Source organism: Schistocerca gregaria, chromosome 5 (assembly GCF_023897955.1).
Source record: "Schistocerca gregaria isolate iqSchGreg1 chromosome 5, iqSchGreg1.2, whole genome shotgun sequence".
Lineage (NCBI taxonomy): Eukaryota > Metazoa > Arthropoda > Insecta > Orthoptera > Acrididae > Schistocerca > Schistocerca gregaria.
In genome coordinates this window covers 579571670-579586831 of record NC_064924.1, presented here as the reverse complement: position 1 = coordinate 579586831, position 15162 = coordinate 579571670, and the positions used below count along the sequence as shown (strand labels likewise).

The 15162-nt window shown below is 41.6% G+C and overlaps 1 protein-coding gene across 1 annotated transcript in view; it reads left to right on the top strand.

Annotated features, from left to right (window-relative positions):
• LOC126272977 (odorant receptor 43a-like) overlaps positions 1-15162 on the top strand; it is a 194062-nt gene that overhangs the window by 46256 nt on the left and 132644 nt on the right. Inside the window, exons 3-4 of the mRNA XM_049976317.1 lie at positions 3516-3889; positions 6478-6574. Of these exons, the coding sequence (XP_049832274.1) occupies positions 3516-3889; positions 6478-6574 (471 nt within the window). The remainder of the gene's footprint in view (positions 1-3515; positions 3890-6477; positions 6575-15162) is intronic.

Sequence of the window (15162 nt, the reverse complement as noted above, 5' to 3'; positions counted from 1 at the left end):
AATTTGTGGCGGTACAAACTGCCTTAGACGACACTGCGAACACCTCGTGGTTTATACAAGATGGTGCCCGGCCACATCGCACGGCCGACGTCTTTCATTTCCTGAATAAATATTTAGATGATCGTGTGATTGCTTTAGGCTATCCGAAACATACAGGAGGCGGTGTGGATTGGCCTGCCTATTCGCCAGACATGAACCCCTGTGACTTCTTTCTGTGGGAACACTTGAAAGACCAGGTGTACCGCCAGAATCCAGAAACAATTGAACAGCTGGAGCAGTACATCTCATCTGCATGTGAAGCCATTCCGCCAGACACGTTGTCAAAGGTTTAGGGTGATTTCATTCAGAGACTACGCCATATTATTGCTACGCATGGTGGATGTGTGGAAAATATCGTACTATAGAGTTTCCCAGACAGCAGCGCCATCTGTTGTTGACAATTGTAACTACTGTAATTTCGAAAGTTTGTCTGCCTGATAATGTAATGTTCTCCCAAGCATATTGCAACAAACGGTGTATTTCTATCGCTGCTCGTTTAGTTTGTATTGCCGTTTCAAATATACCGGTCATTTTTGAAAGACCCTGTATGTACTGAATGTACTAGCTAATGTCCAAGAGGCTCTCCTGTGCAACTGTCTACAGGCCCCCAAGAGACACAGGGGCGTTGTTAAACATCAGTTTAGCTTTAGGTAAAACAAAAAAAAATGAAATAAAATGGTCAGTAGATGATGCAGTCATGCGTTTTCTTAACTTAGATCAAAACTGGGTACATAAATACTTTGTCGCAAACCTTATTAATATCGCATCTCAAGCTGACAATCAATGGTAGGCAGCGATTATCGCACGTCCAACTGAATTTGAGGCAACTTAGTCGTTCTTATGTCTCCTTCACTACTGCAAAGAGAGAATGGCACAGAGTCCCGCGGGGAATGTCAAAGTTGTAAAAAAAAAAAAAAAGGGATGCCCTCACGGCTTTATAAGTATGGTAATTTTGGGGGTTTTTGCTTTCTGACTCCTACTACAATTGATAGAGAGAATCGAACATAGCAATGGAATCGTTGCTTATACCGACAATTTGCTGGCGATAGCAGCGGGTGACTCGAGGGAACACCTAGAAAGTAATTGAAACAAAGTGATAAAACAGATGAACAGTTGATGTAAAACCAATGAATTGGACATAGCTGCCAACAAAAGAGTCTACATAACGAAAAAAAGGAAAAAAATTCCAAGGAACCCCATGATAATCGCAGACACTATTTTCATAACATACAATATAACAACATACAAGGCGCATACACTGAGATACGACTAATGTTACGTAACCATAAACAAATGGTTTCGAAAAGCGCCGAAAGACTATTAGACAAACAGCCATGGCTAATGATGAAGACTTTACATTATCACACCTCACACAACGCCTGAATCACTGAGTGAAATTTGAATCGATCGTATGCTTTCCGGCCAGCGCATGTTCTCACTGCCTGAATTTTGCTACTAATAGAGCAGCAGTCAAGGCAAGGAAGAAATCTACTCAGGCTCTCGAGGACTTTTATGACCACAACCGTGCTTAGTTTTGGGTATCTATCCGATAGACTGCTCCATCAGATATGGCGTCGCAAGGTATTCGCTTAGGATGGGAATATTGAGCACCATAACCACAACAGTGGAAGAAATGTTGTGACAAACGCCACTTACAGAGCTGGCCGTTGGCTACCTAGCAATAGGAATGGAGTAGCAGTGATAAAGGCCAGAGAGTTTATACCTCACCGACCCAAGCAGAAACATGGTCCACTTCCTGTCTGGACACTATCCTGAACCAACGCAATTACACCAGAAGATTGTAATTGTGGGGAGAAAAGTTCAACAGAACACGTCGTAATTCACTGCATGCTTCTCAGATTAGCCGGACAACTGGCAAACACATTCGATGGCTTGACAACACGATAAGGGACGAAAGAGCGTGGAAAGAAATGGTCCACAAAGGCACTGCACGCTCAATACATAAAAGAAAGCCAAAGTGTACCTGCCATGAGACGCAAGAGGCATACAAACAAATAACATAACTGCCACATGAGAGGAAGAAGGTTAAAGTCACCGAAGCTACAACACAGGCGATAATGACAACTCCGTTGACCAAATCACCTAGTACATAAGCAATGAAGGTTACTGTACCAAATTAGATAAAACCTGTGTAGCGGAAGTAGGCACATAGCTTAGTAACGACAAGAACCAACGGTGGGTGCATTGTTATTATATCATGCGACACGTGTGTGTGTGTCTGTGTGTGTGTGTCTCCGGCCCTCAGTGGATGATACACAGGACCGAGCGGGGACACCTCTGTGTGAATTAAGGAAAGCTTTTGGGAACTTGAGAAGGATCAACGCAAGTAAAATGTTACTAGAACCTCGTTATTTATTCACAATGTTCACGGGACGACCTTTTCTGTAGTAGCCTGAGCTGTTCGTAATTCAGCTGTGTGTTGGATTCTAGCTAACGGCCGTCGAGGTAGCTCAGCATTTGCTCGTCCCGGAGATGACCCAAGCGGCGCGCCGGGTCTCGACGATTGGGGAGGCTGCTTTTGGGGCGAAATGGCTCTCGCGCGGGCTGTGAGATGTACTTAGTCTCTTGCCAGATTCTATGATGACTCTTGATGACCCATCCGCGATGTACCTGGTACCGATAATCGTGTGTCCGGTTGATCTCCTCCCTACGGCTTACAGGTTTCAGCATCCGAATGCGCCTGAGTGTTGAAGAGAAATATGCATCCGAAGGGGCACTGTTGCTGGCTTCACTCTGTGAAGTGGTGTTGTCGGAAGACAGTAAGATTTTCCATCAGTGGGTGCTAGCCAGTGAACAACAATCGGTGAGGGCCATTATGTGGAGTACATCGGTTAATTCAGAGGCTGTGCTGGAGCATCTAGCACATATATTCACTACAGTATCCTAATCATGGAATCGAATGCTGTTACTTTGAATGCCATCGATGTCAACTTAAGACAGAGATGGAGAGCTGGCGTATTTAAATCGAGCTAGCATGAAGCCATGACGCAAAGTTCGGTTCGTGATCACCAAATGTGTCCACCTTATTCCACTACTTTCCCTCAATAAGATGTTAACTGTTCTGTTGGTACCTCGCTAAGTCCTCTAGTGAAACAGATACAGTTTCTTGCAATATGTCTCCCTAGGCAACGACTATCCTGCTACGTTACCTCTCGTTTTCCGTCCTCTGCTATATGCTTATTCCTTACTCGGCAGATAGTGTCGTCGACCTGATACACTCGGCACGTAAAAGCTCTCTTCCTGCCTCTGCCTCTGGAACGATGACAATTTGCCTGAGGCAATGTCAATGGTTTTTAACATTTTTGTTCTAATTACTATACCTTAATATTCTGTGATTATGTAACAATTACTAACTCTCTTACTTAAAGTCCAGCATTTCCTCAAGAAGTCACTAAGTATGTGATATATGCAGTGATTACAAAATGCTTTGCTTACTAGAATTTCGTCTGCCGCAGTACCCGATCATAGCACTGTACCCTTGGGAGGTGCAGACTGGCCCCGCCTACGCGTTCACGTACACGCTGCAAGTGATGTGCGGCGCCATCTTCACCATGACGCACCTGGCGTGCGACACGTTCCTGATGTCGCTCGTCATCTACATCTGCAGCCAGATAGACGTGCTACGCGCCACGCTGCAACAGCTGGGCCGGCGCGCCGACCGCGTGGGGGCGGCGGCGGCGGTAGCGGAGGCGCAGGCTGATGCGGAGCTGTCTGTGGGTCGCCTTGGAGGGGGCAGCGACCGCGGCAAGGCCCTCTGTGGCCAGGGCTCCGAGCAGGAGCTGTACCAAGAGCTCGTGGCCTGTATAAAGCACCACAAGAACATCATAGGGTAAGGCCTCTTTTATTGTTTCCCTTCCCATACAATACCTATTTCCAGTGCCTGTAAACACTGTGCTCTGGAGCTGTATATCCAGATTGTCAAAATAACTAAACTCCGTGTTTCAATGTTGGAAATTACTTATTTATTAATAAAGGTACCTCGGGCCTCCAGCCGCCTCAAGTGGTTCAATTTCAGTTTAAGATGTGTGTATCCCAATTAGTCTGCTGTTCTCTCTCTCTCTCTCTCTCTCTCTCTCTCTCTCACACACACACACACACACACACACACACACACACACACACCCTTCCCCCTCTCTCTCTTGCCCTCACACACACACAAACACACCCTTACACACACTGGCCACAGTTTCCATTAGCTCATTCACCTCCAAAAATAAAAATATCTTCAGATGTGTGTGAAACCTTATGGGACTTAACTGCTAAGGTCATCTGTCCCTAAGATTACAAACTACTAGACCAAAATTATCCTAAGGACAGACACACAGCCATGCCCTAGGGAGGACTCTAATCTCGCCTGGACCAGATTCACTTCCACATACCCTAAACTTTTACTACAATAACAGAGTAATTTATAGCTCATTTGGTTTTCCTTATAGTTGACAGTCGTACGAGTTCGCTTCTATTGCTCTATTCCACCTATCAGAACCCACAGACATCCGTTACTTGAATTTCAAGTTTTCATAAATTCTTTGACTTCACTGCTGCTTCTCGAGATTAAAGATTTTGTTCTGATAGATACACTCTTGTTAGTATAAATTATGCCTACTGTCGTGTTTACTGGTGTAGAATGACTGCACTGTCTCTATACCAGTTTTATAAGTGTACTTCAATATTTTGTGTTTATTCTTTTCTGTTTCGGTACTATTCACTGTACGATCTGAAGGCTATATTAGCAGTTTAGCTCAAGCAGTATTTTTACATATACGTGCTAACTTCCTACATTGAAATTTATTTTCTCTCAACACGTTTCCGTATGCAGTTCTACCATACTAAGTCATTAATTTTCCTAATAAATCTGTTAAGTAACGCAAACTATAGGAAATCCATTCGAAAAACCCTCCCATGACCATTAAATGTGAACGACCTCCCTTCCTAGATGAAACAGGAAGCTGAACTGACACTGTTTGCTGATAATACAAGCTAATCCAATAAAAGAAACTCCAACTGAAAATGGTACAAATAAGGTCTTTGGGTTTGCTCTAATGCACTAAACTCTGAAAAAACACGTTACGTCCAATTTTCTGCTACAAAATGTACAGGTCCTTCAATAAATATAACACACCAACAGAAGTCAGTAGACAGGGTAGAGCATACTAAGTTTTTGGCTGTACAGATAGATGAGCATCTTAATTGGAAAATTCATATTTTGGATCTTCTAAAACGACGAGGTTCAGTAACTTTTGCAATAAGAATAACTGCCTATTTTGAGGATATAGAAATTAGTAATCTAACATAGTTTATTGAGTATAAATAACCCGCCTCGTCTGCAAATGGAAACCGGATGTTGACGTAGGTTTCGGCGGGGATAAACACTCCCTCTTCGGAACGCACTAAAACCACAAACTACCTAAAGAGGCATGGTCCAACATTAATGCAGAACGTCCAAGCTAACATACTTGGCATACTTTCACTCTCTGATGTCATACGGAATAATATTTTGGGGTAACTAACATTTAGGCAAAAAGTATTCACTGTTCAAAAGAAAGTGGTTAGAATAATGTGAGGCGTTAATAGTCGCACATCTTGTAGGCATCTTTTCAAAAGATTGGGGACTCTTACAACAGCCTCACAGTACATTTACTCACCAATGAAATTTGTTCTGTAGAACATGGACCAGTTTAAAAACAACAGTGACATGCATGACTATAATACCAAAGAAAAGAAAGACTTCCACTAATCATTATTCAACCCATATCTGGCACAGAAAGGGGTAAAACATGCTGCTATAAAATTTTTTTTACGAATTACCAGATGAAAAAAGTGTCTGACAGACAGCAGTAATAGCTTCAAAAATAAAGTGAAGTCATATCTCCTTGACAACTTCTTCTATACCATGGATCAATTCTTGAATAGGAATAAATAAATCTATAAATATAGTATATGCATTTTGTGCCATTTAAGGGAATGGGGTAAATAATACAAATATTAATATTTAATTCTGTATTACTAAAAATTTAGTTTCATATGTGCATTTCTTGTGCATTTGGCACGTTCCACATCATAACGGCTATCGTTCCGTGCGATTGATCAATGGAACATCCAAGCAACTAACTAACTAATTAAGTAACTAACTAACTGTCTAATATTTGGTGTATCACACTAGTGTCTGTGGCAGACGCCTACCGGTCATTGCACGTAAACAGTAAAGGACTTCATAATAGAGAAATATTATTACACCATTTTACCAAATCTTCAAACACAGCTACTGCAAGAGCAGCAGAACCAAATCATGGATAAAGAAATATTAAACGTAAATTCACCCTTAAATAAGAAGACATTTAGTGCTAAGTTGTCATCAGAAATAGCGAAAGAAACAAATATTTTATGACTATGTGACATTACTGGTGTATTTTACAGGTACGTCGGCGTGCTGCATCAGGTGTTGAGTCCCGTGGCGCTGGCACAGTTCATGTGCAGCATGGTCATCATATGCCTATCAGGCTTTGGCATAGCGGTAAGTCTTCACGCTGTACGCATACCAGTCTACTCACAGAAGGAAAAAATCTTCAATAGGTGTACGTTTACTCAACTAACTAGTATCGGCCATAAAGTGGTATCCATTAACTAGTGCCCGTAATTGCGCCTGCGACGTATAGTCAACTTTTCATCTTTCCTCCACTAAAGAGTTGAAGCACAATCACCATCACATCCCCAACTTTGCCGGCTCATTTTTTATATCCAACCGTTGTCGTAGTGTGAGAAAGGATGCTAACAATCATAGATACGAACTCATTAGCAATTGAGATTGTTTTCAGCTGCTGATCTGACCGATGGCCTTGACATTTCCCTTTGACTCAGCTTTGAGAAAGTAGAAGAACGAACAAAGAACTGCTTAATGAAAACAGATTCATCACATCATTACAACGGTGTGATGTTCGTAATAACAAAGGTAGATAAAATTCATTGAGGTGTGTTTGTTAGATTACATTAGATGCACTATGATGGTGTGCATGTGTTTGTGTGTGTGTGTGTGTGTGTGTGCGTGCGTGTGTGTGTGTGAGAGAGAGAGAGAGAGAGAGAGAGAGAGAGAGATAGAGATAGATGTGACATATGACCAGTGGCAGATGGTAAACAAGTGTGAAGTGTCGGTTTAAGTAGGATTACTAACTTGTGGTCACGACTCAGTACGCGTTGTTCCCACTCGGTTCAGGTACGTATTATACACTGCCTGACAAATGCTTAGGAACAACTAGCACTTGCTGAGAAACAACTGACAATTGCTACAAAACGACCGACGATTCCTACGGAACAACCGATCAATTAGAGTTAAAGGAGCTATACTGAGCTGGACGGGTTCCTGCAGTGAAGCCTGCTCACGAATGTGAATGCTGTGTGTGGATTTGACAGTTGATGCAGTACAGTGTATTGCGAAGGTTTGTATGAAACCGATTAATGTGAAATTTAGTGTTACACGGCAAGGCATCATTTGAGTGCTTATGATCGTAGATATGCTGTTGAACGGCTCGAAGCCTGTCGAATTGTCACTACCGTGACCAAATAAATGGGTGTGTCCACAAATGTCTTCTCGGCGTTGAAGAAGGTCACTGAAGGTGGAAATGCTTTGCGAAAAAAAAGGTGGTCTCAGACTGACCACCACACTGCAAGAGGCTAAAAACCCACGTAGCCCTAGAGCGAGCAGTAGCCTCTACTGGACAGCTCAATGCAGACCTTGCAATTGCTACCGGGACACGTTTCTCTACCAGAACCAATTTACAGTGTTTAAATTAGGATGTTTTTTTTGCTCCAAAGCCTTTTAAATGCATCAACCATGCACCGTTGGTGTAGGGAGTATGATGGTTGGGATCAGAAACAGTGGTCCAGAGTGATTTTCTCTCACGAATCAAGTGATTCTGGCCACTCAATGCGGAGAGAGAGGGCGACAGAACGTTCCTGTATGTCATCGATATGCCTAGGCGCAATGATGTGGACAGGCATTATGCACAATGACCGAACACCACTGCATATCTTTGGGTGAGTTACCGTCTGAGAGGTATTGCTGGGAGAGTATTCTGAATCATATCCGTCCATTCAGGGGAGCAATAGGTTCCGACTCTCCGTTTACGGACGACAATACCAGCTACCACAGAAGTACTGAGGTGTCGGTCGCACTAAGAAGTAAAGATATTCAAGTTATGGAAAGGCCTGTCTTCTGCCCGGACCTAAATCCAACAGAGCATACCTGTGATGCTTTTCGCAGACGTGCCTCTCAGTCAGCACCTCCTCTCCGAACCATGCCAGAAATGAGAACCACCTTCAGAGGGGAGTCAGAAAATATCCCCCAAGGCCTCCACAACAGTCTGGTAGTTCGCATGAATAACAGATGCAAAGTTTGCATTAGTGCTCGAGGAGGGCATGTTCCTTACGAAAAAGTTCGTTTCGACCTTTATGTTGCAAGTCTGACCTGTGACAAACACAGACAATATTTGTTTGTTTTCCTCCATTCCCATGTTGTGCAATCTGTACAGTGTTTCGCTACAAATATACCACTCCAGCTCTGTTACGTATTTATTGTGTCCCATGTCGTCTGTCATTGCCTGTGATTATTCCTGTCCAGCAAAGCATCTGTTTCTTTGCAGCTGCCTAGGAGTGCATGTTACCCGTTTGCTCCAGTAATTTAAAAAATGGCTCTAAGCACTATGGGAATCAACATCTGAGGTCATCAGTTCCACCTATAACCGGTCGGCTACAGCGGCCGGCTACATTAATTTATATTCATATTTCATGAAGGTGTCGTGATATGCCTATAGCTTGTTTCATAGTGCCTTTGTCATCTTTATCGTCTTCATGCTTTAGGGCTTTTGACCTGTTCCACCTAAGAATTGTTCATGCCATCTCCTCAGTAGTCATTCAACGTCTCTCTTGCCGCTTCTGTTACGTTTCATTACAGCTTTAGTTATCCCATCATAATATATACGTTGGACATGGTGTTTTCAGTTGAGATGGTATTTTTCAATTATATTTGAAATATCTTTAAAATTTAGTTCTTGTCCAAAATTGGTATCTGTTTTATGGTCAGACCATGAGTGTCATGCTACAAAGTAGAGGGACTGCATCTCCGATGATTACATTCGTGGTACATGAGCAGATATTATGGTTGAACATTCTCAACAATACAGCAGCAAAGGCAACGCTATTACTTTGCAGAGATTAATTATTGTTTCTTTCTGTATGTTATGTTTTAATACACGATATATAGTTCCGAAAAACTGCCGGAATCTGGCCAGCTATAGCTCTGCATCATCTAATTTAATGAAACTACGTCCTAAATATACAAATTCCCTTACATGTACAGTAATTAATCCAACTATAAGAATTTTGGCGTTTGTGGTTTACAGTCCTTGAAATGACATAGCTTTGGTTTTACCTGCCCTCATTCTCATTCCATATTTAGCGACAGTTTTATTCTATTTATGTACTGAAATTTGAACTTATTCTTCAGATTCTCCTATTATAATCTGATGAACCGAGGACCTTGCCGCTGGTGGGGAGGCTTTCATGCCTCAGCGATAGAGATAGCCGCAGCTTCGACCACAACGGAGGGGTACCTGTTGAGATGCCAGACAAACGTGTGCTTCTTAAAGAGAGCAGCAGCCTTTTCATTAGTTCCAGGGCAACAGTCTGGACGATTGAATGATCAGGCCTTGTAACACTAATCAAAACGGCCTTGCTGTGCTGGTACTGCGAACGTCTGAAAGCAAGTGGAAACTACAGCCGTAATTTTTCCCAAGGGCATGGAGCGTTACTGAATGGGTAAATGATGATGGCGTCCCCTTGGGTAAAATATTCCGGAGGTAAAATAGTCCCCCATTCGGATCTCCGGGTGGGGGCTACTCAGGAGGACGTTGTTATCAGGAGAAAGAAAACTGGCGTTCTACGGATCGGAGCGTGGAAGTCGGATCCCTTAATCAGGCAGGTGGGTTAGAAAATTTAAAAAGAGAAATAGAAAGGTTAATGTTAGATATAGTGGGATATATTGAAGTTGGGTGGCAGGAGGAACAAGACTTCTGGTGAGGTGAATACAGGGTTACAAATACAAAATCAAATTGGGGTATTGCAGGAGTAGGAATTAAACATAAAAATTGAACAGAAAAATAGGAATGCGGATAAGCTACTACAAACAGCATAGTCAACGCATTATTGTGGCCAAGAGACAAATAAATGGTTCAAATGGCTCTGAGCACTATGGGACTCAACTGCTGTGGTCATTATTCCCCTAGGACTTAGAACTACTTAAACCTAACTAACCTAAGGACATCACACACATCCATGCCCGAGGCAGGATTCGAACCTGCGACCGTAGCAGTCGCACGGTTCCGGACTGCGTGCGTAGAACCGCGAGACCACCGCGGCCGGCGTCCAAGATACATACGAAGCCCAAGCCTACCTCAGTAGTACAAGTTTATATGCCAACTAACTACGCAGATGAAGAGATTGATGATGTGTATGATGAGATAAAAGAAATGATTAAGATAGTGAAGGGAGACGAAAATTTAATAGTCATGGCTGACTGGAATTCGTTAATAGGAAAAGGGATAGAAGGAAACGTAGTAGGTGAATATAGATTGGGGGGAAGAAATGAAAGAGGAAGCTGCCTGCTAGAATTTTGCACAGAGCATAACTTAATCATAGCTAACACTTGGTTCAAGAATGATGAAAGAGGGTTGTATACATGGACGAAGCCGGGAATTACTAGAGGGTATCATATAGATTATATATTGGTAAGAGATTCAGGAACTAAGTTTTAAGTTGTAAGACATTTCAAGGGGCAGATGTGGACTCGGACCACAAATTATTGGTTATCAGCTGTTGATTAAAACTGAAGAAACTGGAAAATGGTGGGAATTTGAGGAGATGTGAACAGGATGAACTGAAAGAACCAGAGGTTGTAGAGAGCTTCATTGAGAGCATTAGGGAACGATTGACAAGAATGGGGAAAGTAATACAGTAGAAGAAGAATGGGTAGCTTTGAGAGACTAAATAGTGAAGGTAGCAGAGAATCAAGTAGGTAAATAGACGAGAACTAATAGAAATCCTTGGTGGAACAGAAGACACATTGAATTTAACTGATGAAAGGGGAAAATATAAAAATTCAGTAAATAAAGCAGGCAAAAGGAATACAATCGTCTCACAATTGAGATCAACAGGAAGTGCAAAATGGCTAAGCAGGGATGGTTAGAGGACAAATGTAACGGTGTAGAGGCACATATCACTAGGGGTAAGATAGATACTGCCTACAGGAAAATTAAAGAGACCTTTCGAGAAAAGAGAACCACTTGTATGAATATCAAGAGCTCAGGTGGAAACCTGTTCTAAGCAAAGAAGGGAAAAGCAGAAAGTAGGAAGGAGTATATAGAGGGTCTATACAAGGGCGATGTTCTTGAGGACAATATTACTGAAATGGAAGAGAATGTAGATGAAGACGAAATAGGAGATATGATACTGCGTGAAAAGTTTGACACAGCACTGAAATACCTAAGTCGAAGAAAGCCACTGGGAGTAGACAACATTCCATTAGAACTATTGACAGCCTTGGGAGAGCCATGGTTAACAAAACTCTTCCATCTGGTGAGCAAGATGTATGAAAAAGGCGAAATACCCTCAGACTTCAAGAGGAATATAATAATTCCAATCCCAAAGAAAGCAGGTGTTCACAGGTGTGAAAATTACCGGACTATCAGTTTAATAAGCCACTGCTCCATAATACTAACACTAATTCTTTACAGACGAATGGAGAATCTGGTAGAAGCCGACCTTGGGAAGGATCAATTTGGATTCCGTAGAAATGTTGGAACACGTGAGGCAATATTGACCTTAAGACTTATTTTAGAGAATAGATTAAGGAAAGTAAGACCTACATTTCAAGCATTTGTAGACTTAGAGATAGCTTTTGACAATATTGACTGGAATCCTCTCTTCAAAATTTTGATGCTGGCAGGGTAATATACATGGAGTGAAAGGCTAATTACAATTTGCACAAAAATCAGATGGCAGTTATAAGATTTGAGGGGCATGAAAGGGAAGCATTGCTAGGGAAAGGAGTGAGACAGGGAAGTACCCTCTCCCCGATGTTATTCAATCTGTATATTGAGCAAGCAGTAAAGGAAACAAAGGAAAAATTCGGTGTAGGAATTAAAATCCATGAAGAACATATAAAAATTTGAGATTTGCCCATGACATCGTAATTGTTTTAGAGACAGCAAAGGACCTGAACGAGAAGTTGATGGAATGGACAGTGTCTTGAAAGGAGAATATAAGATTAACATCAACAAAAACAAACTGAGCATAATGAAATGCTGTCAAATTAGATCGGATGATGCTGTGGGAATTAGAATAGGAAATGAGACACTTAAAGTAGTAAAGAAGTTTTGCTATTTGGGGAGCAAAATAACTGATGATCGGCGAAGTAGAGAGGATAGAAAATGTAGACTGGCAATGGCAAGGAAGCATTTATGAAGAATAGAAATTTGTTAACATCGAGTGTAGATTTAAATGTCAGGAAGTCATTTCTGAAAGAATTTGTATGGAGTGTAGCCATGTATATAAGTGAAACATGGTTGATAAATAGTTAGGACAAGAACAGAACAGAAGCTTTAGAAATGTGGTGCTACAGCAGTATGCGTAGATCACATAACTAAAGAGGAGGTAGTGAATAGAATTGGAGAGAAGGGAAATTTGGGGCACAACTTGATTAGAAAAGGGATCGCTTGGTAGGGCATATTCTGAGGCATCAAGTGATCACCAGTTTAGTATTGGAGGGCAGCGTGGAGGGTAAAAATGGTAGAGGGGGACCAAGAGATGAATACACTAAACAGATTCATAAGGATGTAGGTTGCAGTAGGTTCTAGGAGATGAAGTACCTTGCACAGGATACAGTAGCATGGAGAGCTGCATGAAACCAGTATCTGGACTGAAGACCACAACAACACAATCTGATGATCAGTAAGTGGCTTCGTAACGATTTTAAAGTCATTAGTTTTTTATGTGTCTTTCAGGAAAATAAACCAAACACTATGATATCGTCAATATAAACATTTTAAAAATTCGAGGTGCTTTAAATAGTTTCAACAACGACACTCTGTCTCTAAATGTGGCAAAAAATGCAAAGAGATTCTGGCCGTATGTAAAGTATGCTAGTATCCAGACAGAATCAATGCTTTCTCTGTGTGACAGAAATGGACAGACTATCGATGACAGTCCTGTTAAAGTAGCGTTACTAAACCCAGCCTTCCGAAATCCCTTCACCAAAGAAGAACACAACGTTTGAGAATTCGAATCAAGAACAACTGACAAGATAAGTAACTTAGAAATAGACATTCTTGGAATGGTGAAACAAATTAAATCACTTAACAGAAGCAAGTATTCCGGTCCATAATGCATACCATTTCAGAGTATGCTGATGCAGTAGCTCCATACCTAACTATATACAACAGCTCGCTCGAAGAATCATCCATACCTAAGGACTGAAAACTTCCACATCTCACACCAACACTGAAGAAAGTCAGTGGGTGTATTCCACTAAATCAGAGGCCCACTTCATTAACGTCGATACGGAGCAAGAGCCTCGAACAAATATTGTGTTCGAACTGTATATTGACAAATACTCAACTAGGATCGAGGGAACATCGATCTTGTGAAAAACAACTAGCTCTTTACTCGTGCAAAGTATTGATTACTATCGGCAAAAGCTTCCCAATTGGATGCATATTTCTAGATTTCCAGAAGGCTTTTGACACCGTACTTCTTAAGCGGCTTGTACTCAGATTACGAGAATCGTGTCAGTTATGCGACTGGTTTCGTCATTTCCTGTCAGAGAGGTCACAATTCGCAGTAAATGACGGAAAGTCATCGAGTAAAAACAGAAGTCATATCTGGCGATCCGGAAAGTAATTTTATATACACTCTGTCTTTCCTCGTTTATATAAACTATTCAGGGGACAGTCTGAGCAGCCACTTACGTTGTTTGCAGAGGATACTATCGTTTATCGTCTACTAAAGTCATCAGGAGATCTAAACCTTGAAAAGAATTTAGATAAGATATCTGTTCGGTACGTAAATTGGGAATTGATCCTAATTAATTGAAAATATGAGTTCATCCACAAAAGTGAAAATAGAAATCCGTCAAATTTCGGTTACACGAAAAATAGGTTAAATCTAAAGACCGTAAATTCAACTAAATATCTTGGAATTACAATTACCAACCATTTAAATTCGGAAACTACATACAAAATGTTGCGGTGAAGGTGAACCAAAGATGGTAGCTTATCTGCAGATCACTTAGAAGATGCAACAGATCTACTACGATGGGCCGTCCTGTTTTGGAGTACCACTGCGCGGTGTGGGATCATAAACAGATAGGCTTAATGGGGTACACTGAGAAAATTCAAAGAAGAGCACCACCTTTCGTACTATCGAGAAATATTGGAGAGGCTGTCACGGGTATGATAAAGTATTTGGTGTGGATATCATCAAAATAAAGACATTTCTCGCTACGTCGGTATCTCCTCACGAAATTTCAGTCACCAACTTTCTCCTTCGGATGCAAAGATATTTTGTTGACGCCAACTTATATAGGGAAGAACGTCATCATAATATAATAAGAGGAATCTGAACTCGCATGGATAGATATAGGTGCTCCTTTCCTCTGCACGCTGTTAGAGAGTGGACTTACAGAATTATTGGTGGTTCGACGAATCCTCCGCCAGGTACGTAAATGTGATTTGCAAAGCAGCCATGTAGCTGTAGTTGTAGATGTAGAGGTAGGGTGGGGTACAATTGGCAGCCTTGTCTCGACTCCTTGATTAGTATCAGCAGATTCTGTCCCATTTCTTACAGTACGCAATCTTCTTTCGCTAGTTTTGTGCAGTGACTTTATTGCCATAATCAGATTGGGTGAAACTCCCTTTCCTGCCTTTATGTTCGGTAAGACCAAATAATTATTCATCTAACATCTCCTCAGTTGCGTTTCCCTTTCTTCTGTATATTAATCTTGCCAGAAATATAGATGCACGAGCTGTGAAGCTAATAGGGCAGTAGTTCCCCAAT